Here is a 26,392-nt window from a genome sequence, read left to right on the forward strand (position 1 = left end):
TTTTTGAGGGTCATAAATCAAGTTTTGTTGTGTGTTTCGTTTGGCATTGTATTGAAAGTGAACATGAAACATTTTGTACCCATTTCAATGCCAATCGTTTGACTGCTGGCCGCACAGATAAAGTCAAATTATATGTGCATTTTATGGCTTTAGTCATAGCCATCGCCATCGCCATAGCCATAGAGGTAGCCCCAAAAAAACAGTCAGTTGTGAATTGAAACGTTAAGAGAACCCTGAAACAGGTTGTCTTTTTATGGCTAACAGGAATCGCAAGAGCTCAGCGCATTGACAGTGGATGGTTTCGTTGTGCTACTTTTTGTAAAGGTACGAAAATATTCCTCTGAATATATGTGTTTGTGTGTGTGAGTGTGTGAATATACATGCGTATGGATTCTGACATCAAAGAAAGCCCGCAGAATATGCGAATGAATGCTCGTGCTTGTGCATTACACTACTCACTGTCGATATTCACAACGCATTCACCACTCACAACAGGAGAGGATTATAAAATAATGTGCATAAGTTCATAATAGTTCCACTAACTAAGCATACCAAAGGCTGACAAATTGCATTTTCTATGTATGTTTTTTTCGTAATTGAATTTCAATTCAAATGTAATTTGAAATATGCCAATTAGAGCTGGAATCAATTTGCATGAGAGACAAGCAAACAAATTGTTTGCAAAGCTTGAGAATGTTGCCAGCGTTATCTGCAAATTAAAACAAATTTAATTCAATTAATGGCTATCGACTTGTTAGTTGGCAATAAATCAAGTAATGAACATTTGATTCGAACTTAATTGCACTCTCAACTGAATTGTGAAAAGGAGTATATGATAGTCAAGCACATGGTTGCTGGGTTATGCCTCTGTTTTTTCTGCGATACTCTCTGGAGTTTTTCATGTTGATTGGGTTTGAATACTCGCTCGACCTAGACGACGATGGATGCATGTGTGTGTGGGCCACGAGCCAGCGAGCTATTCATCGGCTTTTCTTTTTGGGTTTTGTTCGAAATTCAATGAATTTGAGGAATACACAAATCTGAAGAGCGAAGTCAGCTGCGTCTTTGACACAGTCAGGCAAAATAGACAAACAAGCAAACAGAAGGCAACAGCGGGTGAGGAGAGAAATGTATGGTATGCCAGGCATTGCTGTTATATGTATGTATGTAGTATATGTATGGGCAGCCCTCTGAGTCGTAGCACAAACATGTTTGCATTTCAAATTCAAGCGCGCACAGTTCTTTTCATTGTATCCAAGCCTGCTATACGAAATTGCATGGGTACACACACACACACACACAGGGAGAGTGAGATAGATAAATGTATGTATGCGCATATTGAGAGCAAAGAGGTAAAGAGACTGGCAGCGGATACCCGTCGAGTGACTATGTGACTGAGTGACTGAGTGACTGACTCGCTGAGTGTCTGGCACAGCCTGCCATCATGTTTGCTCCTGTAAATTGAGCACAACCTACACCAGCAGTCTTTGCTATGTGGATGGCGGGTGACGTGAGTTTATTAACGTTTGGTTTGGTATCCAGCCAGCATTTTTGACTCGACTCAATGACAGCAAACATTTACATTCTGCATGTTGTCAGCGCCAAAATTCTCTCTGCCCACCTTTTTCGCTTTTGCCCTTTCACTTTCGCATTGGTTGCGCGACATTGTGGTTCTCAATTTTGATTTGCTTGCCAACATTTTCTATTGTTACATTTGCACCTTTTTCCAAATTTTTCTTTCTTCCGTTCCCCATTTTTGTGCTGCCTGTCAATTGATAAGATTGTGTTTTTAAGCCGCTCTCGACCATAATCTATCCAATATTTATTCAAGAATCAGTCAAGCGGCAAGCTAAGCTAATCCCATCAACAATAACAACTTTGTAATCAAAAACAAGTTTTAAATGAAATTTTCATTGCCACTGAATCAGAACATCAATCAATTTTGCAATGCAGACTTTTAGGGTGCAAAATAAACTGATTCATTTTAGTGGAATGGTAGTGAAACTCAGTTGAGGCGAGGCTAAGCTTACTGAACTTAAAACTATATGAATCTCAGAATTTCAATCCGATTACAATAGATATTTTATTGTGCATACTTTTAGAGTGTAAGATACACTGATCCACATTCGAGTGTGAAACTCAGCTGAAGCGATCGAACAAACCATTTATCAAAGCTAAGCTTACCGATCACAAAACTGTATGGATCAGGTCTTAGCACAGTGTACCTTAAACTGTTGCTGCTGATGAGTGTGAAACAAACTGTAAAGACCCATCATAGCACAGTAAACTTAAAACTGTTGCCGCTGACTCATTACTCTTTAGTTATCAATTAATTGTTCATTTTTGTATTGTATTTTTCATACATGACACGTATGGCACATATTTTAATTAACATATCATACTAATTCAATTAATTGCAGGCAAGTAGTAAGAACAATGCATTTTTAACTGTGCAGCTTACATATCATATACTTAATTTGAGGTCACTCAACCATCTGTCATATTATCAACAAATGACGCAAACAAACGGAGTTTAATTAATTACACTGTGTTAATGAAAGCTTTGCAACAGTAAAGTCAAGAAAGCAAACAAATAAAAAATTAAATACTCAACGAATAATAATGAATTTAGTAAAAGATCAGAATCTACTTTTTAAAATAATTAAATACAGAAACACGTGATTTATATGACAAACAAAATTACACACAACAAACAATATTAACAAAAAGTTGTTTTTTCAGTTTTCAATCTGTATTTTCGTCGATTTGTAGTTCTGCATTACCATCTTAATAGGGACCGCGCCGTCTTGGACACTGGCCAATAGGGATACAGGTACCAGCTGCGTTTCGAGCATATCCCTTATTGCAGTAGCAGCCATCAGGACAGCGTATATGTCTGATCAGGCAGGGTTCATTCAACGTGGCACACTCTGTCTGGCAGGAGGGTCCGCAGGGCAGATATGTCTCGTTTTTGGGACAATCACGGGGAGCTATGCAAGAATATGCCAAAATTAATTAAATATTCACCATATTGTTTGTTTTTTAATACACACTTATATACTTCTGAGCAGACACCAATGCGAAGAGACATACGAGCAGCAGGCTCAGATTTAGCAGTTTACTTGAAGACATCTCGAGTTGTTTGTTACAGTTGTAGAACCTGTCGAGAACTAAACAATTTCGAAAGAATCAAGCGTGTTTTTATTTATATTCTACGCGATGAATTGAGGGTCATTTTTTTTATTACTATCTCCGGGGAAGCACCAACGCCAACAACAATCACTTAAGATAAATTAGCAGCCGCAAATTACGCAGCATATGTCTTACAGTTTTTATTTAAATATATAAAAAAGTATACAACATAAAAATTTCTTCCAACCAATATTTTTTTTTTTAATGGACCCGAAGTATGCAACATGAGTGTTTTTTTTTTTTATTTGAAATAATAACGAAATGGTAACAAAGATAAATGCACTGTTACCTTACTGGGCAACTTAAAAAATCAGAAATTATAAACAAAAAAATTAATTATGTCAGCAGCACATAATAAATATAAACTATATAAAAATGATATAAATTGAGCCTACGGATATAAGAGAAATTGATGTATAGCATTGCTGGTAAACATTAGGTCAAGACCCGAGCCAGCAAGTCTTGAGGATGATATCGTTTTAGTCTTCTCCTGACTGTAGTGCGATGACTTGACGTTAGGCGCTTAGCCAGGCTGTTAGGGTGACCTCCAAGCCTCTCTGTATATTTTTGTGCAATTGCCTGTATTCTATCGCCAATTTTTGGTACTTTGAGGTCGCGCTCGATGTCCGCCGTTCTCATGTACCATGGAGCTCCTGAGATCCGCCTCAGCGTCTTGGCTTGAAGTACTCGTATTATGTTGAGGTGCATTTTACCTGTGATACCGTACACCTGTAATGCGTAGAACAGGCTCGGAGCTAAAATGCACAAAAAAAGCATTGCATACTTTTACAGCCATCTCTTAATTGGTAGCAATTTTCAAAAATCATGGCATACTTTCGGGGGCACTAAGAATGCCAAAAATATAGCCAGAAACAAGAAAGTCCTTGATATCTCAGAAACTACAAGGACGATTTGGATGTCCTTTGGCATGTTGAAAGACCTCATCAAAAGTCCTTGATTGACACTAGTTTCAACCGGATCCTTTAAAGGATTTTTGAGTTATCGACAAATTTATGTATACGAAAAATGGCGTTTATCTCCGCACCTGTAAGGACTTTCGTCCTTTTTCCAATTGATTCTTTAATTTGGTGTCACGAGCTACCCGTATGCCAAAGGACATCTGTCTAGTCCTTCAAATGGCTGAGTTATGGCGGATTTTCGGACTTGCAGTCAATTTTTCCATGCCTTCCCCTTGCAAAATTTAAGTTGCCGTTTTTGAAAAAATTTCTGTTGCATACTTTTAGGTTTGTCATTTCAAATGAGCATAATTATAGAAAAATGCTCATAACTCCGCCATATCCCGCCGCAGGATGTCGGGGCATGTCTCGTTCGCATCGTTAGGACGAACTCTATCGATCGAAACAAAAAAAATATCAATTTGTTAACGGATTTGATTGTTCGTTCTTTCAGTGACTTGCAAATTTCGGATTTAAAATTGCCGAAAAAAAATTTGTTGGGGATGCGCCAGCATGCCTGGTCTTATATAAGTGACTTACTATGTTTCTGCATGCTGCTGATTTATGTTCGCCCGGTATTTCATCTAGCAAGTTGGGACTTTTTGCCTTTCACGACGACATTCCCGGCAACAACAACAACAACCTTACTATTAGTAATTTTTACTGTAATTATCGATATTGTAGTTGTTGTTGTTGCTATTGCTATTGGATACTTGATCTGCTACGAAAGCTTAATTCGTGTCGAATCATTTTTTCAAAAACCAGGCGAACATAAATAAACAGCGAGTGGTTGCTTTGAAAATTCTATATTGCTCATTATTTTTAAATTTGAAATTGGCCCCAAATAAAAATCAATTTTTAACACACATTGCTAGTATCGCAGGAACCAACTCTATCGATCGACATCAACAAATATGGGGTCATCTAAAAATACATATATCATTTGGATAATAGGTCTCATCAATCCCTTTCGTTGGACATAGGACTCGCAAGGATCAAACAGTATACGGCCGAGATATAAGCTATTTTCTGTAGAAAACAATTTTCTTTTTATTCGGTGCCTGTCAGGACTTTCGTTCTTTTTAGTAGGTCAATCGGATTGTATGAGATTATTAATGTCAAAGGACATCATGATCGTTCTTCAAAAGACTGAGATACACTCAAGTTTTTCGGTCATACTTACCTCTTATAACAATTTCAGATGTATTTTAAGAATAATAAAAATCCTTGGATGCAATTCGTTAATACTACCTATTCTGATTGCAAAAAGGAATATCCTTGAAATCCTTTATTAACAATCGACAGCCGGATTACATAAAGGTATGACTTATAATCTTACTGAATGACATTATAATATTCCTTGTAATTATTTTCTTTTTGTTTTTTGGAAAAATGATTTTTAAAAGGCAAAATTAATCATAAATTTTTCGAAACATATTCTTTAATTTTTTCTTTTCTTCAATGGCCGAAGTTATAGAAATTATAGTTTTTAGCTAAATATTTTTATTCAAGATCGTATTAGATGTGAGTTTTTTTGACAAACATTGTATGTCAATTTTAAAAGTAGATCACTGGACAGCTGCCTTGATGTTTTCTTTTTTAAGATTCAGTAATAAATAAATTACAATTTTATAATAATGTGTTTGCAAGTTCTGCGATGTTTTCGAAATAAACAATCGATGTTTAATTCAGTTTCAAAAATATCGATGCGTCGATCGATGCTGCTATCGAAGCTTATCCACCACTAGCGAACAGGTAAACGGGTCGCAAATACTTGTTATAGTTGTGTACCTGTTTTTTCTCGTTTTTTTTTCTTTTTAATGTTGGTTTGCTTCTCTCTGCGCTCAACGCGCTTAAATCGTTCTCTCACTCACTCGATTTGCTGGTCTCCATCTTCATCTACTGCTTCGTGTTTGTCTTAGTTGAGTTTTGCATGCGGCGCGTTCAACAACGAAACGAAAAAACGCAACGCGATTCGGTTTTAACCAATTTGTACATCTTACTCTACATTTTTGTTGTATTCTTTTCGAATTCGTTTGGTTTTTTTCTACAAAATAACAACAACGACGATAAGCGAGTGCGTTTATGTTTTTTTTGTTTGTGGTTGTGAGTGAATGGCGCTTTTTTATGCCAAATTGTGACTGTTTGTGAAGTGGTAAATTGTGTTAACGAAATGATCAACTGGCCACGGCCTTTGACCTCTGGCACTTTTTGACATCTGTTCGGATTTGGTCGCCCACCTCTCTGTGCGATTCGCTCTCCTCATTCACACGCTCCTTCACCAACTTCACGTTCCCTCTCTGTCGCTCTAGCTCTCTGGCTCGCTCGATCTCTTTCCCACTATTGGAGTGCTAACCAGGCCATGCATTTTTTCTGTTTTCGCAACAAGACGTCAATGGCCCAAAGGCGCTGCCAACATCGTCGTCGTCATTTTTCGAAACGTTCTCGCTTTGTTGCATTCCAAAGTAAATGCTACTAATAACAAAAAGGCAACAACAACAACAGCAACGACAACAACAACAATATAGTGGTAGTAGTCGTGTAGTAAAGAGAAAAAGGAAGGCAATCCAAAGCGGCGGCCGCTTCCAATAAAATGAGGAAAAAATAAAAAAGTTGCCTGACTTGTTTCATCCACACTTGTGTGTGTGTGACTATTTGTGTGTGTGTGTGTGTATGCGAGAGAGAAAGAATATGTACACATTTGACTGTGTGTGTGTGCATTGCTTTAAGGCGGCTCGCTCTGGGCATGCCCAAATGCCTTCTTGGCCAACTGCAAAGGCTGCAGAATTCTGCATAAGTAAATTGCCAACAGAAATGATATAAAGTGAAATATAGTATATAGTAAATGCAATATATTCACAACAATTACAAATGCTAATTTGTTAAAGCTTTGCAAATTTATGTAATCCAAAAAGACAAAAGTTATTAGGAGCCAAACAAATATTCCAAATTAGTTGAAATTTATGTGGCAATTAAGAGCGTCTTTGACATGTGATTGTGTGTGTGTGTGTGTGTGTGCGCGATGTCTACAGCAAGTTCGTTGCCTAAGTCATTTGTATAATAATAGGCCAAGTGGTCGACAACGATTGCAGTTAATCAAAGCTAATCCCAAAAACAGATGTTTCCGTATAATACACAAATGGAAAACAGGTATCCCACAGTTAGCGGCGAGTTAAGAGGACGATTAAAAATCCATCAGCCAGCCAATTACATATGAAAAATAAAGCAGTTCCCCCCATTCCCCATGTCCCATTCCCCATACACTACTATCTCCAATGACCAAACTCGATTGCCCCTTCTCATAACGGACTTATATTAATTACTTATAAATAGTTTTACAATTTCAACTTAAAGTCAATAACCAATCGTAAATCTCACGTGCAGATCAAGACCATAAAAAAGCAAAAAAAAAAAAAAAAAGGAAAGAAATAAAAAACAAAAACCTGAACAAAATTGAATACATACAAACAATCTGGCAGACATACATACATTCTCATATGTATATGCACAACTGAAAGGCGCAACAACAGCAAGAACAACAACGACAACAACAACAACTACAACTTACGACGACTTCGAGGCGTCGGCGACTCCAATTCGGACGCTGTCGCCACATTCCATGGTAAGTGGAGGCCATAAATTTTCAGTGAAAATTCAGCCCGAAAATGCTTAAACATGAAATTTATTAGACAGAGCCGCTACATGGCTCGCAAAGAAATTAAAAATTTAAATAAATACATTCACTCACACTCACATAGGCACATTAAAAGTATAGGAGAACGAACTGAGAAAAAACACTACAAAGAATATTATAAGTGGAAGCTGAGAGCTAGAAATACAAATACCCAGCAAAAAGTTCAGTAATTTTAATTGAATTCAAATGTTTCTTTCGCTCTTACAGTAGCCTTCCGTAGAGATAAAATCTAATTAACAAAAAAATATATATATTCTAAAACAACAGAAGCTGCAGCTGCCACCAAATGATTTACATACTTTATTATACCTTATTTGGGCATTTGCAGGGTATGATAAAAAGAAAACCAAGCCGCGGCATCAATAATAAAAATAATCATAATGCATTTCCCTTTTGTTCTCGGTCTCGCGAGCAATTTGCATAGATTAAAATAGGGTTCACAAATACAAAAATTGGATTTACGACTAAATAAATGGTTGTTCCTTCAACTGCATGATCGACTGTGGTGGTCGGTCATTGTCATGGTATGGGAAACGGGAACGGGAATGGAAACGGCTAATGTTGATAACGGGTCTCTACTCGCAGGCCACTTTCTAGCGCTCCTTTTGGTCGACTTGGTCGCTGCTGCTCGCGCTTTAGTCTAATGATGTCAATTACATCGTGCCACTCGCATTGTGGGCAACAAATGCATGCCAGCTTATAAGGCAGCATCAATGTGGCCAACAGCGGTAGCAGCAGCCGCAGCATCAACAGCAGCAGCAGCGGTTGCAACTGCAACAAGTGTCTTGGACTCGACTACAACTTCGACTTTGGCTTCATTAAAATTGCTTTTCATTTGGGTCCATGTCTCTCATATACGTTTCGGCTTCTCGTGCACGGTTTGTTAGCTTTTCCATAGCAGCAAACAGCACTGCTAAACAGCAGCAGCGGCAGCCGCAGTTGTAACAACAGCAACAACAATGGCCCAAAAAAAATTTAATGAGTTTTTAAGAAATTGTACGAGTATTTCATAGTCAAGTTACCAAGTAAAGGCCACAAAAAACACCAATCAAAAAGTAAACAACAACCGCAACATATTTCATTAGGTCTTATTCACTTTTTATACCCTGTAATCATGCTAAATGGGATTAACTGGCAAAAGGCGGGCTTCTTTGACCCACTTTAGTCCGATTAATGAACTAGTGCAACCAATATTGCCAAATCGAATGTAACGTGAATTTTACGACTATATGTGTTCTAGTCACTACAGAGTATATTTTTAGTCATGCACTTGGCACAATGACCATCATGAATGTACGGCCAGGGCATCTTCTAGTCTCGCATTTTCCAGCCTAAAAACGAAAGACTTAGACAACGAACTTGAACAAATTCATTGCCATTTTATGACGATTAAGAGCAGAACAAACGCACCTCGACAGCCATTCAAAATGAGCGATACTCACACACAAAATTCCAAATACCTCGCGCTCTGATCTTGTGATTTTTCAAATCAAGTGCATGATAAATAAGGTAGTTGAAAAATACTAATCACCAAATACTTAGAATCACAATGCTGATAACATAAATAATTTTGCGTGCCTGCGTTTCGTTTTTTTTTTCTTTTTTGCCTTGGCCTCATCTTGCGTTGCATGTTAATAAACTTTAAATTTATGGCTCAATTTTTGATAAAAACTTTTTTATTCTGAGCTTCACTTGAAAAGGTAAGCAGAGAAGAAATAATCGTTTGTCGCAGTCTGGGGAAGAAAAAAGAACGCTGCCCGTCACGCCCACGTTTCAAAGTCAATGAGGTTGGATCGATGAGGCAAGGGATGATTAGAGGAGAGAGGGTGGGAGGGAGAGGGGTAGATGAGTGGGGCACCCTTTTCACTTCGGCTGTTTACGCCCAATTTGTCACACATTTCAACAGGTTGCAAGGAGGCATCATCAAAAAGCGAACGATGCGATGTCGAGATGACGATCAACGAGCCATCTCAACTGGCGGTCGCAGCCCTCTCAGCCATAGCCTAAGCCTCAGCCTGGTCTTGGTGCGCTGACTCTGATGGTTTGCTGCGTTATATGGCCCTCACTCTGACTCTTACTCTGTCTCTGGGTCGGGGTAGGCGTTGTCTTTGCGGAATTTTCGGGCATGCCTGGCGGGCGTTATGAAGCGTGAGGAATTTCTTTCTTTTTCTTTGTGTTCATCGTTGATGATGTGCTTGCTGTTGCACAGGCCAAAAGGCAATGGGCCTCTGCTGCAGCAGCAGCAGCAGCAACAACATTGTTGTCCTTTCTAAGTGAAAAATTATGCAAAAGTGTTTTATTTTAATAGCGGAAATCATTTATAGATGTTGTAATAAAGACCCAGCTCTTGCTCAGCTCTTACTCTTCTCTTCTGGCCAACGATTGCCGTGTTTTGGGCTCTCGATGATGTTGTTGCTGGTGCTGTTGTTGGTGTTGCCCTGAGCTGTGTTGTGTTCTCGTTAAACGACCGCCAACGAAGTTGGCAAAGCGCGCAATAATGCTGCAACACTCGAGGCTTAAGCTCAGGTAAAGGACCGCGCTGTTAAACAGCATTCACAACTGAAAACAGAAAAAAACTGCCAAAACACAACTCTTAAACCTAAAATCATCATTGACACTAATGAACCTCAAGCCATTTTGTGGTAGTTTTCCGACTGTGCACAAGTTGCGCTTCAGATTATTATTGATAGGCCATTGAAAGGAGCATAATTAGCTTGGGCTATTGAGAACGTGTTTTGGCAGATGATTCAACAACTTTTTTTTGCTATTACAGTCAGCACTTGAAATATGAAACAGTTTTGTTTAAAGCTTCACAGATTTCTTCTAGTAAATGGATACTATATTCCCTTCGTCGAAGATGTTCATTAGTGAAAGCAACAAAAAAACGCGTGAAAATTGAGATTTATGACTATCATTACATGGAGGGCATCATTTCCCGTATGACTTCATTTCAACGCAATAAACAAACAACAATGCGAGTCAACAAAGAGATCAACAAATAAGTGCGCAAAAAAAAGTAGAGCGCAGCACACACACACACTCAGAAAAAGAGAAGAAGGGGAAACGCGACGATGGTCAATAATTTCAGTTCCTTTTCGCTCAATGCTTCAACTGTTTCACTTTTTTTTTGCGTCGATCAAGTGCGGCTCTTTAATATCGTATCGCATAAAAGACCGGGCAAACTACAATTATAAAACCATTAATGCGGCTAAATTAGCTCATTTGTAATGAAACCGGGTTTCATAATCATTAAAAAATTATTACAAAAAATAATAAAAAAAAGAACAAAAATTTTGTTAAAGAAGCGAAGCAAATGATAATCAAGTTCAAAGATACGACAACAGCAGAAAAACGAAGTGGAAGGAGAACTGTAATAAAAGCAGATGGAAGTGCAATTGATAAGCATTTTACGACAATGCCATAAAACTCAAATAAACATAAACAAAAAGATATTTTTATGGGACAAGTGTGTCGCCAGTGTATTCAGGCCTTAATGCGTGGCCACTTACACGAATCGAATTCTATAGTGGAAATGTCATCAGTTAGATAATATTGAAAGAGCCGGATCGTAAATGCATGCAAGATAGAGTAAAACACCATTAAAATCGAATTTGCTGGCGATTTGACCTTCGAGACCTTCTCGTTAGCAATCGAATCAAAATTTGCCTCAATTTATGCAAAAATCTTAGATGATTCAAATAAATGGTTCATCCATTTTTTCACATGATGGGGGAATTTATTCTTGTCCGTCTATCAATCATTCAATCGGCACACAGCTCTTTATAATGTTTGATTGATGGCAGTTCTAGAAATGTCCAGCCACTTGTTGGTCGTAAAATGATTCCACTCCATTCCATTTTCAAGCCATGCATATCATTAAAGACATTTAACCGCAGCCAGTTTGTGTTCTAAGTCTTCTGTGGATATGCGGCATTTGAGGTTCGTCGCCTAAGTCTTTTGTCATTGCACATACGTAACATTTCAATTAATGTCATACTTGAATTACGTGTATTTATCTATGGCTTCTGCTAAGACAGCAACCACAATAAATTCCATTCTCTTATGTTAAGTATTTTGTTTTTCCTTTTTGCAATTTTCTCAGGCGCAACATCAATTTCCGCCGCTGTTTATGAATTAAGATTTAATTGATTTGGTTAATTTTACATTGCGGCCATTTGGGTTTTAATTAAATTTGTTAATGCGAACTTTCTCTGGAATCATCAGCGGCAGCTACTGCTTTTTGCTCAACGCAGCCAAACTCAATTAAATGATAACAAATTAAATATACAATGCTTTTTTTTCACAAGCAACTCAAAGCAGCTGTTATAGAGATCGAAATTAGGGACTGAGAATGAGAATGAGTCTGGTGCTGGGGCTGGCCGATGGTCGCGATACTGGGGCGCCGCTGGCAAGTTGGCGGCAGAATTCGCACACAGTTGAGGCCACTGTGCAGGTCGCTAGCTAGCTGCCTGGCTGGCTGGCTGGTTGGCTGGCCAACGAAACGACAAGTCTGCTGGCTACAAATTTATGACCACATTCAATTGTCAAGTTTATGTGACTGCGACCGGGTCTAAATTTGCATAAGAGCCGCCGTTCAACAGACAAGCCAACAGCAGGCGAACTTCTCTAGAATTCTCTCTCTCCCGTTTCGCAGCCAGACATTTGAAAGTCTCATTGTCCCGCTCCAGGTTTAGCTTAAGTTTTAACTGCAATACTAGGTATATAGTATAGTATAGTATGTGTTATGTCTTTCGACTCTCAATATTATTCGTCGTCGTACGCAATTCACATTGGCATTCTCTCTTCTAAATCTTTTTCTTTTTTTCGCCATCTTTTGTTTACTACTATTTCGCTCTTTCATTCTCCAGCTTATTCATTTCTTCTTGTTTTATTATTTGTCTTTTTTTTTGCTTTTACAGGGTCCGGCATGCTAAAGGCGCTTTGATGGTTTTTGCATACAAATGACGAATTATGAGAATCTTATAAATTTGCCATTAAATTTTAATGCAAATAATCATGCAAATAATAATGAGAACAATGGCAAAATTGCTGTGGCTGAGCAGCTATTGAATAAGATGTCGCAGCGGGACTTTTCCGAGGTAAGTCTGGCTCTGGCTCTGAGAATGGGAATGGGAATGGAAATGGGAATCGTCATCATTGGGGAATGTGAATGGCAATTAAGTGAGCATTCAAATGAAATTTAAATTGACTGCACTTCTGCGTTATTACGATTTTTACGATGCGGATAAGTGAAATGTGTGATATTAGAGCACAAAATGTGTGTAATTTAGTTTAGTTTAGTAATCGCAATGATTATCTAACAACCTACACATGTACCGGATAATTTCGGATTAATAACGTATAATGTCGGATAAAACCGCATAAGTGCGGATTAATGCGTACACGCTATTGCAAAATAATGGCATGCTTCAATTATTTCAATCATGATTTTGCCTCCATCAGCTTTGATTTGGCATCAAATATGGTTTGCCTTGGCTTGAGATCAGCTTGTCTGCTGTACTCATATTTCCAGGCTGTTTTGCAGATCCCAACTTATACAGCATGACAATTATTTATGGCCTTCACAGAAACTTAATCATCCATTGCACTTGGAAATTAAGACGGCTAACAACTACAAGACCATCGAAAACAAAACATAAAAAAACAAAAACGAAAAAAATGAATATGAAATGAAATGAAAAAAAAAAGAAAAAACAATCAAAGAAGCGAGCGCTAATAATCAAAAAGATGGCAAAATGATTTCAATGTTGATTAACTGAGCGGCGAGACTACAAAAGGGCTAAGCAACAACATCAGCAACAGACACAGCAACAACAATGAAACACACGCCAAATTAAACAAAGCGCAGAGATAAAAAAAAACGCCAAACAAACAGAGACAGAGAGGGACAGAGAGAGGTATTCCCAGATCCGACTACACCCTAGGCCCTTTCATCATATTCCGCGCTGTCATGTCACGGGCAACAACGACGACGACGACAACAACGACAACGGAGACAACAACGACAACAACAACGAGCATGGGGACGACAACGTCAACGATGTTGGATAAGTTTTGTGGCGCATGTTTAGAAGCTCCCCTGCTGTTGTCCCCCCCTTGATCTGTCTGTCAGTCGCTCTCTCTCTCTGACAGACTGACTGATCCGTCTGGTCTCAAGTTTTGGGTTTTTGCTTTCTTCAGCTAGATGACTGCAAATTGGTTCTTTACTTTGCTACCTGCACGGATAAGAGTGAACTACTGTTAATCCGCCAATAGTCAATAGCCGGATAAACGGTGATCAACGAACAACAATGAGAACGGAAAAGAGCGATAGAGAGAGACAGAGAGCGATAGAGAACTTGAGAATGAGAACGGATACGAGGCCGTGAACGAAAAGCATCAGCTAATTATTTTATTACGCGTTAAATTGCAACAAAATTCTTGACTTAAGCGCAAAACATGCCAATATGCGCCACAAGCAATCGTGAAATTGTTGGCATTCCGATGCGGCGACTTTATCGATGGGCCGTCGCTCGGCATCGCCATCGGGTCGGAGATGGTGATGGGGATGCTCCCTTGCTACCACCCTGCTCTCCCTCTCGCGAGCCACCTTCGTTCACACACATATGTTATGGCCCGAGCCCAGTTGGCAGTTAAGTTCCACTCTACTTCACTCCACACACATAAACATCAACTTCAGCTACAGCTACAGCAACAGCAACAGCTCCAACTTTAGCCACAGCTTCAGCGATTGGGGCAACTGCTGCCTCCTGGTTGCAACTTTGGGTGCCACTTTTTATTCTTCTTCTGCGCTGCGCTGCGCTGCTGTCTTGTTGTTGTTGCTGTTGTCCGCCCAGGCCAAGCGACCAGTTCTCGAATCGCAGGTTTTTTTTTTTCTTTTGCTCTCTTCTCAAACATTCCGATCTCTCGCTCTCTTTCACTTCGCGCTCGGCGGCTGTGCGACTTACTGCAAATTTCTTGACTATTTTCTAAAATGCTGTTGTTGTTTTAGTTGGAAATTGTTGGAACGAGATGGCAGAAGTATCATTTTACATGACTTCTCTATGTGGCATTTGGGTGCCAATCCCAAAATTGATACACAGCACGACAGACGCATGCAAATACGCTTCAAAAGGGTCGCAACTGCCTTTGGCAAACAGGATAACATATCTCCTTACCCGCCAATCGCAACTATTCGACGGCTTAATGGCTTATTAATAGTTGAAGAAAACCGTTTATCCTATTGCTTAGTAATCAATTAAAACAGCCAATACATCCAACTGATCTCAGTATCAAACTAGTGTCAGCACCTTTTATGGCCAGTCTACTTATTTCATGAAACTTGATTAATTTTGTAGCTTTATTGACGCGTATATCTAAATGTTCCTTTATCTTTTTTCCTTAATATATAAAATAGAAATTTGTTAGATTATTTAAATTAAGGAAACTCAAAGAGATTTATATGAAATGGACTTATCCGCTCTTATCCGCAGCGAGGTTTTGGCAGCGGATAAAGGCTAAAGTGTTAGCTACTCGCATTTTCGATGCGCCTAAAGTTTCTGAGGGTCTGCTGCCTGTTGTTATTATTATTATTATTATTATTTTTGAGTGGAAATGATAGTATCTCTGCTAATACGAAGCGGCGGCGCTCCCTTCCGCTCGACTTGGCCTTCGACGTGAGATCTGTCCGATCCTTAGTCTGTCCGCCTTTGCGTTCGCCTGGACTGCGGTTGTGTTTGCGGTTGCTTGCAGTTGTTGTTGTTGTAGTTGTGCGTGCTTATTTGACTTTGGCCGTTTGCTGGATAACTTTTTTTGTAGCTTCGTCTCCGCCTCCCTCCCCCTCACAATCAGCTCAGCGAGATCTTTGCGCTAGCAACGCCAACGCTGTGCAAAAATTTCATTTTTTCCTAAGTTATGCGATTGGTTTCTAAAGTTGTCCGACCGTCACACTGCGTGTGTGAATGTGTATGTGTGTGTGTGTATTTGCTTTTGTTTTTATATTTATTTTTGATTGTTTTTTGTGTTATTTGGCTGTCTTTGTAACGCCCACTTCATTTGGCTTATCTCTGTGCACGAGAGAGTGAACGAGCTAGACGTTTCGCAAAAGGTCTCAGCTTTTAATGGTTGCATAAAATATAAATTTGTGTTCTGCATCTGTCAGATACATTGTGTGGCTTATACTTGTGTATCTATGTGAGAAGAACACTCATGCATGCATCGACGGGTTGATTTATTCGCAAGAAAAATAAAACACAAAACCCAAAGCTAACGTCGAGGCTAATCTAAGCACGTTATCCGTAACCCACGCCCCAAAAAAACGAAAGAAAAAACAGCAGCTGCCCCTCTCTTCCAGGCATCCCATATGCAGCCCCTTTGCTCTGGCCGCTGCTCTCTCTCTCTCTCTATCTCGTTCTCCTCTCCCTCACTCCATCTCTATATCCGCTGGCCACTGACAACGGCATTTGGCACTTGGCACTTGGCACTCGGCTCTCGGCACTTGGCACTTGCTGTGTGTGTGCACGTTTTCTAGGAAAGAGCTCAGCGCATTGGTCTTGCTCTCGGATTGGGTTTTTCCTCCTCATTTTTGCAGTTGTTCTTGTTGTATGGTTTTGGTTTTGGTTTTGACTTTGGTTTCGGGTTTTTGGCTTTGTGTCTTGATGCTCAGCTAATGCATTTGCATACTCATTCCATTTAATTGCTTCAAAAATATGTACAAAAAAAAGAGGAAAAAAACTTTACGCTCTTGTCACGGCTTCGTCGTCGTCGTCGTCGTCGTCCTCCATGCTCGACACTCAATCCTGCATTTTCTTGTGGCTTATGCCAAAAAAGGCTCCAGCAGAAGGCAACACCTCGCTGTGTGTGTGAGTGTGTGTGACCACCAGTTGCCTAAGTTCGTGGCTCAGTTCTTGGGCCACGAATTCGTGGAATTGCTTCCGCATTTACTGCAGCAGCAGCAGCATCAGCGGCAGCAGAAGCTGCAGTTGGCAGTTGGCAGTTGCAACTTGCAAGTTGGCAGTTGGACGGGAAACGTGACTCAGTGGTCGAATACCTACTACCTGCAACTGCAACAGCAAAAGCAACAGCAACTGTGAATGCGATTGGCACTGGGATTGGAATTGGAAGTGGAATTGCGATGCGATGCCATGCGATGCGATGCGATGCGATGCAATGGGATTGGATTGAATGCTGTGGCTCGCACTAAACTCGACAGTCCGCAGTCGACAGTCGGCGGCGGCAATTTAACATAATTACAGCGCAACAGTCAGCGTTGTGCCGCACAGTGGAGCAAGCGCTCTAAAATTGCCTTGTTAAATATACATACATATATACTGTTTCTTTGAGGTCCCTCTTTCTCCGTCACTTTTATAATTTCCTTAATGATGCTCGCCTCGAAGATTTCACTTTCGAAAAGAAGCCAATAAAATGCTAAAGCTGCGTTGAAATTGAAACGCAAAATGGGAAATGAGAAATGAGAAAGGGAAAAAGCTTTTAGAATACGCTCGCATGATTCCTGTAGCGAAATCCTTTCTCTATTATAGTAATCATTTTCTTTAAATTAAATTTGTTGTTTTAAATTAAATAAATTATTGATACGTAAGACAAATTTCAAAAATTATTTTAAAATATATTTCTATCTTATTTAAATTTGTATATATGACAAGAAAAACAATCTCTTTGTATAGCTATCAATATTTGTTTTATTGTGATTGATTTTTTAGAAACAAAATTTAAATAATGTTGCAAGAAAATGGGAACTTAAGATTCACATCCAAAAATTTAAGTCACTTATTTAACTTGATTAGAGATAACTCATAGATATATGATCAACAAAAGAGCTATAATTTTAAATTTATAACTTGTTCTGCCCCACCGCATAAGTTCGCATTGCCCCATTGTGGCATGCCGCATCTCAGCATAACAACACTGACTAATCGACTCTCTCTCTCTCTCTCCCTGTTGTTTCTTTCTCCATCGCAGAATGAACCGGAATGCACGCCGGAACTGCCCGCCGCGAATCGCGCTCTCTTTCTGGAGAAGGTGCGCCAATCGAATGCCGCATGCCAGAGCGGCGACTTTGCCACCGCTGTGCTGCTCTACACGGACGCACTGCAACTGGATCCCGGCAATCACATACTCTACAGCAATCGCTCGGCAGCGCGTCTGAAACAGGGACAATTTGCCGCCGCGCTGCAGGATGCAACGCAGGCGCGTGAGCTGTGTCCGCAGTGGCCGAAGGCGTACTTCCGCCAGGGCGTGGCACTGCAGTGCCTGGGACGCTATGGTGAGGCGTTGGCCTCGTTTGCCGCTGGCCTCGCTCAGGAACCGAGTCACAAGCAGTTGCTTGCCGGATTGGTGGAGGCATCGCTCAAGAGTCCGTTGCGTGTGGCACTGGAACCAACGCTGCAGCAGCTTCGCGCCATGCAACTGCACGAATCCCCGTTCGTGGTCAGCTCGGTGGTGGGCCAAGAGCTGCTTCAGGCCACGCAGTATCAGGCGGCGGTCGCGGTGCTCGAGGCCGCGCTCCGCATCGGCAGCTGTTCACTGAAGCTTCGCGGTTCCGTGTTCAGTGCCTTGAGTTCGGCACATTGGGCGCTCAATCAGCTGGATCAAGCGATCGGCTATATGCAGCAGGATCTGGCGGTGGCCAAATCCCTGGGCGACACGGCGGGCGAGTGTCGTGCCCATGGCAATCTGGGTTCCGCCTACTTCAGTCAGGGTGCCTACAAGGAGGCGCTCACCGCCCACCGCTATCAACTGGTGCTGGCCATGAAGTGCAAGGACACACAGGCCGCTGCCTCGGCACTGACGTCGCTTGGACACGTGTACACGGCCAGCGGGGATTATCCGAATGCGCTCGCCTCGCACAAACAGTGCGTGCAGCTGTTCAAGCAGCTCAGCGACCGGCTTCAGGAGGCACGCGAAATTGGCAATGTGGGCGCCGTCTACTTGGCCCTGGGCGAATGCGAGGCTGCTCTCGATTGCCACACACAGCATCTGCGACTGGCACGCAAGCTGCACGATCAGGTGGAGGAGGCGCGTGCCTATTCCAATCTGGGGTCGGCGCACCATCAGCGTCGCCAATTCGCCCAGGCGGCGGCCTGTCACGAGCAGGTGCTGCGCATTGCCCAAGCGCTGGGGGATCGCAGCATCGAGGCACGCGCCTATGCGGGACTGGGGCATGCCGCACGCTGTGCGGGCGATGCGGCCGCCTCGAAGCGTTGGCACGAACGCCAACTGGCCATGGCGTTGGCCGCACGCGACAAACTGGGCGAGGGACGCGCCTGCTCCAATCTGGGCATCGTCTATCAACTGCTCGGCGCACACGATGCAGCCCTGAAGCTACACCAGGCGCATCTCGGAATCGCCCGTGCGCTGGGTGATCGCGCGGGCATGGGACGTGCCTATGGCAATATGGGCAATGCACATGCTGCTGCCGGCGCCTACGAGGCGGCGGTCAAGTATCACAAACAGGAGCTGGCCATTAGCCAGGCGGTTAACGATCGCAGCGCCGAGGCGTCGACGCATGGCAATCTCGCAGTGGCTTATCAGGCGCTGGGCGCTCACGATGCCGCCTTGGCGCATTATCGCGCCCATCTGGCGACGGCGCGTTCACTGAAGGATGCCGCCGGCGAGGCGTGTGCGCTGCTCAATCTGGGCAACTGCCTGAGCGCGCGACAGCTATACGGCGAGGCAGTGCCGCACTACGAGAGCTATCTGATGCTCGCCCAGGAGCTGGGCGATGTGGCCGCTGAGGGCAAGGCGTGCCATCTGCTTGGCTATGCGCACTACTGTCTGGGCAACTATCGCGCTGCGGTGCGCTACTACGATCAGGATCTGGCACTGGCCAAGGACGCACAGCATCGACCGCACATGGGACGCGCCTACTGCAATCTGGGTCTGGCGCATCTTGCGCTGGGCCACACGGCCGCCGCCCTGGAGTGTCAGCAGCTGTTTTTGGCTGTGGCCCATGCCACCGGTCAGCTGCCGGCCAAGTTTCGTGCTCTGGGCAACATCGGCGACATATTGATACGCACGGGCGCCCATGAGGAGGCCATTAAGCTATATCAGCGTCAGCTGGCGCTGGCCAGATCCGCCGGAGAGCGTGCCATGGAGGCGGCTGCCTGTGGAGCTTTGGGCTTGGCGCATCGCCTACTGCGACGCTGGGACAAGGCGCTAGGACACCACACGCAGGAGTTGACGCTGCGCCAGGAGCTGGGCGACTTGGCGGGCGAATGTCGGGCACACGGACATCTCGGTGCTGTGCACATGGCGCTCTGCAGCTGGACACATGCCGTCAAATGCTATCAGGAGCAGCTAGAGCGTGCCCAAGAGCAACGGGACGCCGCTGTGGAGGCACAGGCTCATGGCAATCTGGGCATTGCCCGCCTCAACATGGCGCACTATGAGGCGGCCATCGGTTGTCTGGAAGCGCAGCTCGGGACCTTGGAGCGTGTTTCGCTGCCCTCAACCCAAGCGGATCGTGCTCGTGCTCTCGGCCATCTGGGAGATTGCTATGCGGCGCTGGGAGACTTTGAAGAGGCGCTTAAGTGCCACGATCGCCAGCTGCAGCTGGCTTTGGGTCTCGCCAGTCATCGGGATCAAGAGCGTGCCTATCGGGGCTTGGGTCAAGCGCGACGTGCGCTTGGCCAACTGCCAAGCGCCTTGGTGTGTCTGGAGAAGCGGCTGGTAGTGGCTCACGAGCTGCACAGCGCCGAGGTCAAGGCCTTGGCATACGGTGATCTGGGACATGTGCACGCCGCTCTGGGGAATCATGTGCAGGCGCTGAACTGTTTGGAACATCAGCGGGAGTTAGCGCGTGGTCTGCAGGATCGTGCACTTGAATCGGATGCCATGTGTGCGCTGGGGCAGGTGCAACAGCGCATGGGACAGCATGCGGAGGCGCTGCAGCTGCATGAACAGGATCTGCAGCTGTGCACGGAGCTTGCAGCGCCATCGTTGCAGGCACGCGCTTTGGGCAACTTGGGTGCAGTGCACGAGGCGTTGGCGCAGCAGGATGAGGCATTGAAGTGCTATGAGCGGCAGCTTGCGCTCAGCTCGGATCGTTTAGGGAAAGCTTTGGCCTGCGGGGCCTTGGGGCGTGTGCATCATCAACTGGAGCAGCACGGTCAGGCGGTGGAGTATCTGCGACAGGGTTTGGCCAGTGCGCAGTCCATTGGCAAGTCGGAGGAGGAGGCCAAAATAAGACATCAATTAGGTGAGTAAAGCTGTCTTTCATACACGTCTTTTACTTTGCTATCCAGCGCTTTATAACACGTCTGTTTATCCCGCCCTCAGGTCTTGCTTTACGCTCCTCTGGCGACGCCGAAGGTGCTCGCATTCAACTGGAGACCGCTGCCCAGCTGCTGGAGTCCGTGCGTCAGGAGCAGCGCAGTCCGGAGGCGCGACTTGCGCTGTACGAGTTGCAAACCAGTTGCTACCACTTGTTGCAACAACTGCTAGTGGCGCTGCAACGCAATGAGGACGCACTTGTGGCCGCCGAACGCTGCAAGGCACGCAACGGTGCCGATGCCAAGTCATCTGCCTCTGGCATAACCAATAACTCAACCGCAACGACAACGTCGGCAACAAGTCTAGCGGACATCGAGGCAATTATGGAGGCAGTCAATCGCGGACGCATGCCCGTGCTTTACTACAGTCTGGCTGGGGAGCAGCTCTATGCTTGGCTGCTGCAGCCACAGTCGGGCATCGTGCGCTTCCATGCGGCACGTATCGATTCTCAGACACTGCAGCTGCCGTTGTCGCTCAGCGAGTGCCACGAGGAGGAGGAGGATGAACCGCAGCAACAGCAGCAGCAGCAATTGCAGCAACCCAACGGTCAGCAGCTGCTCGAGCGATATGTGAACATGGTACGCGACAATCTCGGCGTCAACTCGCAGTCGCTGCTTCACGAAGGCGACGGCAGCGGCTGGCGGGCGAGTAGCGAACAGTTACTCGAGGATCTGCCCGGAGCTGGCGCCGGAGGCGGCGGTTTTCTGCGCATGGTTAGCCGCAATCAGTTGCTCAACTCATCGAACTACTCGCTCAGTTCGCTCTTCTCCCTCGGCTCCGTTGCCAGTCTACAGGGCTCCACGCGATCCGTCGGCAGTCGCAGCTCCCGCCGTGCTCCGGCGCCGCCTGCCTGGCGTGGTCCTGCCTGTCTGCACACACTCTACAACCTGCTACTGGCGCCATTCGATGATCTCTTGCCAAGCGGAGCGAGTGTGTCGCGTCAGGGAAGGCGTGAGCTTATTCTGGTGCTGGACAGCGCCCTCTATCTGGTGCCATTTGCCATCTTGCGTGCCGCCGGCGACGATGGTGAATATCTCTCTGAGCGCTGTGCGCTGCTGACGGCGCCTTCGCTGCAGTCGCTGCGCGGACGTTGTCGCAGTCGTCGGGATCGTGGCCGACCGCCCACAGCTCTGGTTGTGGGTGGACCACGTGTGCCCGCCGCTCTGGCTGAGCGTTGGGGCTGGGCGGCGGCCGAGTCACCAGCGGCGCTGCAGGAGGCTGCCATGGTGGCGGACATGTTGCAGGCGAATGCCTTGGCCGGGTGCAATGCCACCAAGGAGTCGGTGCTCGCCGAGCTTGCGAGTGCCGAGTGCGTGCACTTTGCCGCCAATCTCAGCTGGAAACTGGGTGCCGTTGTGCTCAGTCCCGGGGATGTTGTCACCGCCGAGCAGCAACAACAAAAGGAGCCACATGAGCCGCAACTCGCCGACTTTACGCTGGCAGCAACAGAGTTGCGTCAGTTGCGACTGGGTGCTCGCTTGGTTGTGCTCAGCTCTTATCAGTCGGTGGAGCCCATCACGGGCTTCGGTGTTGCCCAGCTGGCTGGTGGTTGGCTTCTAGCCGGCGCTGGAGCTGTGCTCATCTCGCTGTGGCCCGTGCCAGAAACAGCTGCCAAGATACTGCTGCGTGCTTTCTACTCCGCCCTGTTGCAAGGTGCACGTGCCGCACGGTAAGTCAACTATTTAAAAAATAATATTCGAAATTCTAGAAATAAAATATCTATTGAGGTTTAAGTAAACTTACTAGTTAAAGAAAACTTTCAAATACTTAAACTCAATTACTTACTCCATTTCTAATCCCCACGCTCATCTCTTGCAGCGCCTTGGCTGAGGCCATGCAGACGGTACAGCACACCAAGCACTTTGCTCATCCCGCCAACTGGGCAGGCTTTCTGCTCGTCGGCGGCAATGTACGGCTGTCCAACAAAGTGGCGCTGCTGGGACACGCCCTCTGCGAACTGCTGCGCACGCCGGAGCGTTGCCGCGATGCGTTGCGCGTCTGCCTGCATCTGGTGGAAAAGAGCCTGCAGCGCATACATCGCGGACAAAAGAATGCCATGTACACCACACAGCAGAGCATCGAGAACAAGGCCGGACCTGTGGCCGGCTGGAAGGATCTGTTAATGGCCGTTGGCTTTCGCTTTGAGCCCGCCGCCAATGGCATTCCCTCCAGCGTCTTCTTTCCCCAAACTGATCCCGAGGAGCGTCTCTCCCAATGCTCGGCCAGCCTACAAGCACTGCTGGCCCTCACTCCGGTCACACTCCAAGCGCTGGCCAAGCTGGTGAACAGTGCCGAGCATGCGGACGACATTATTGCCGTGGTGCGCAACATTCTGAATCAGTTCCCGGCCAAGCCCGAGGCCGAGGCCTGTATTGAGATGCCGTTAAGTGTGCGGCTGTGGCGCGTTGCCGGCTGCCACGAGCTACTCGCCTCAGTGGGCTTCGATCTGACCGAGGTGGGGGCCGACCAGGTGATACTCCGCACCGGCAAGCAGGCGAATCGTCGCCACTGTCAGTATGTGCTGCAAGCGTTGCTGGCGTTATTCGGTAAGTTGAGGCACATAATCCGGTTGAATCTCTTTCAATTTCGCAATCATTGCAGACACACACGAGGCGCCCAAGAGCCTGAGCCTCGACGCCGCTGGCCACAGCAGCAGCAGCTGCGAATCGTTGGCTGAACCAGATGAACTCGATGTGCCCGTCAATCAAGCCAGCACCGTGAACTGTGATGTCCCCGCGCCAGCTGCGAATGCAACACAATCGCCTTTGCCACTGCATCCTCGCAGCGCCTTCATCTCATATGTGCGTCGCCGTGGCGAGCCCGATGGCGGCGGCGGCCTTGACTCCAGTCTGGCCAACACCACCGACAGTGAGCACTCGCTCTCAGATGGTTATGCCACCCAACCAGGCACTGGCTCCAACACCCATCAGACTGGGCCACGTCTAGGCTACGCCAGTCTGCGTGGTCCGGTCCGGGTGTCACGTCCTGGCGGCGGCGGCGAAAGCGATGCCGCCTTCACGCCAAGTCCGCCGGTGACCGATCCCAGCTTATCCCTGGCGCTGGCGCATCAGACACGCATACGTTGCCTCTACGCGCAGCCAGGAGGCTCAGCAACGGCAGCAACAGCAGCTACGGCAGCGAGGGCGACCAGCAACCGACGGCCAGATAGCTCCAGTTCGGCGAGCAGCACCACTACGGACTGGGAGGGTTCGGGACATGCCACAGTGCTGCGACGCGGCGCCGCAGCAGGCGCCCAGCAACAGCAGCAGCAACAGTTGCAACAGCAACAGCAGCAACAACTTCAACAGGCGGCACAGCAACAGCAGCCACCATTGCCACCGCCCCGTCCGCCTGTCTATCACAATTTGGGACGCAGCAAACCGAAGATTAAGCTGGGCAGCGCCCAAAGCTCACTGGCCGCGCGTGTCAACAAGGAGCATGCGCTCTTTATGGATCGCCTGAGTGTGCGCACCGAGCTTACGGCGCCCACAGTCACCGGCAATTCAGCTGCGAGCGTTGCAACTTCTGCTGCTGCTGCTGCGGCTGGGCAACGCAAGCCTTTGTCGCTGAGCGAGGAGGAGGCCGCCAATGTGGCCTTTAATCCGGCCAGCTTGTACTTCTCGCCAGCGGACACCGCTGAGCTGCTGGGCGAGTCCAAGCAGCCGCTAGAGGAGACGCCGGTCAAGCCGAGTGCCAAGTGCATTCAGGACAGCATCATGCGGCACATGAATCGCGAGCTAACGCCTAGCATCTCGGAGCTGTATCACGAGCGTAGTCTGGGCCTCGGTTTGGCGCCGCCGCTGTCCAAGCTGTTGCTCAATCCTAACTACGAAGAGCAAGAGGTGGCCAACATGGTCGTAGAGAGCGGCGCACAAGCTGCAGGCAATGCAGCGGCCATTAAAACCCTCGTCGATGCCGTCAATGAACTTGAGCTGAGCGGCAGCTCGTCGGGTGCAACAATACCCACTGTGGTTGGTGGCAACGTCGTAGATACGGATACGGCCAGCACATTGCCGTCCGCGGATGTAGAGGCCACGTGCTCCATTTGTGGCGAACGCGCCGATGTCATCTGCCGCTGCAAGGCGGCCACCATGCAGAAGAAGGCCACGCTCAAGCCCTGGCTGAGCAATGTACCCGCCAGCAGTCTGGTGCAAGCCAGCGAACTGACCACCGCTGACATTCTAGAGCGGCGTCTCGAGACGAGTGTTGTGGTGCCCAGCAGTAGTGCACCATTCGCGGCCGAACTCTGTCGCCGCGACGAGGGCGATGGACGCTCCGTGGCCGATTCGCAATGCAGCAGCAATTACAAGAGAGTTCTCGCCACGGCGGGCGCTGTTAGCGGTTTAGTTGTGGGCATTGGTCACACTGGCGATGCGGAGACGCAGGGTGGCAATTCTGGTGCCACTTGTTCGTCGGCACGCCTCGTCTAGAAGGAACTCGCGAATTATGCCGATTTATTGATATTATCAGTGTAATGTGTAGCTAAGTTTGTAGTCTCGATTTACGCCCTGTACTGATCATTTAAGTGCTAGAATATCGCATTCTATTTATTTATTTATATACGTACATACTTATTATATATAACGTTCACACACACACAAGCAGACATATATATATACGATTATAGTACACTTGCCTATTTGTAATATTTAAACAAAAGCCACTGATTAAATTGTATGCATTTATATGAACCATCTGTATTTTATTTTTTAGGATTGGAACAAATAGGCAACCGGCAGTTAATGTGCCAAGTATTATATAAACTGTTATACAAACTGGTATACTGGTATATCAATATATATGTTGATTGATGTATGCATGGTTCCAAAAAAAATTTAGGTACCAAAATTTGGAAAAAATTTACCTATTTTAGCAAAAATGTACCACACGAAAGATTTTTTGTATTTCACAAATTGTGATTCACAATAAATAACTGTTAACGTAGTGGGCCTTACATTGGTGAATACATATTTTCTCAATTTTCCTGTCAATTGTCATCGCAAATCGACTGTATGCGATATTTCCCAGTGCTAGTCGTGGTTCAATTTCTAACTGAAACAAAATTTGTGTCTGGTGAAACAGAGCCATTTGTTAAAATAATATGTGTGAACATAAAATTTTACGAAAAATTTAAATACTATAACAGGCATATTAAAAATGGACCAAAACGTAAAAAAAAGTGATCCAATGTACCAACGCATAAAAAATGAACCAGTTTTGGTACATGTGTACCAAAATTGGGGTCATCTAAGATCTCAAC

At 45.4% G+C, this 26,392-nt stretch overlaps 2 protein-coding genes across 3 annotated transcripts; one reads left to right on the forward strand and one right to left on the reverse strand.

The window, feature by feature from the left end:
- Nucleotides 1-2,601: 2,601 nt before the first annotated feature.
- Nucleotides 2,602-3,189, reverse strand: LOC133847878 (venom peptide CtAPI). Its single transcript, XM_062283149.1, has 2 exons — nt 3,054-3,189; nt 2,602-2,990 (listed from the first exon to the last, which is right to left on the reverse strand). The coding sequence occupies exons 1-2, from the start codon at nt 3,130-3,132 to the stop codon at nt 2,788-2,790; spliced, it is 282 nt and encodes a 93-aa protein (XP_062139133.1). The 5' UTR covers nt 3,133-3,189; the 3' UTR covers nt 2,602-2,787.
- A 2,884-nt stretch (nt 3,190-6,073) lies between these two features.
- On the forward strand, nt 6,074-25,830 carry LOC133847523 (tetratricopeptide repeat protein 28). 2 transcript variants are annotated; one of them, XM_062282636.1, is made up of 7 exons: nt 6,074-6,303; nt 7,533-7,770; nt 12,762-12,941; nt 17,821-21,058; nt 21,139-22,801; nt 22,951-23,678; nt 23,734-25,830. In XM_062282636.1, exons 3-7 carry the CDS (start codon nt 12,804-12,806, stop codon nt 25,560-25,562), a joined length of 7,596 nt encoding a protein of 2,531 aa, XP_062138620.1. In that variant the 5' UTR covers nt 6,074-6,303; nt 7,533-7,770; nt 12,762-12,803; the 3' UTR covers nt 25,563-25,830. The 2 variants fall into 2 exon arrangements, with proteins under 2 accessions (XP_062138620.1, XP_062138621.1); XM_062282637.1 differs by having other exon boundaries at nt 6,074-6,225.
- Nucleotides 25,831-26,392: the final 562 nt, after the last annotated feature.

Source organism: Drosophila sulfurigaster, chromosome X, assembly GCF_023558435.1.
Source record: "Drosophila sulfurigaster albostrigata strain 15112-1811.04 chromosome X, ASM2355843v2, whole genome shotgun sequence".
Classification (NCBI taxonomy): Eukaryota; Metazoa; Arthropoda; class Insecta; order Diptera; family Drosophilidae; genus Drosophila; species Drosophila sulfurigaster.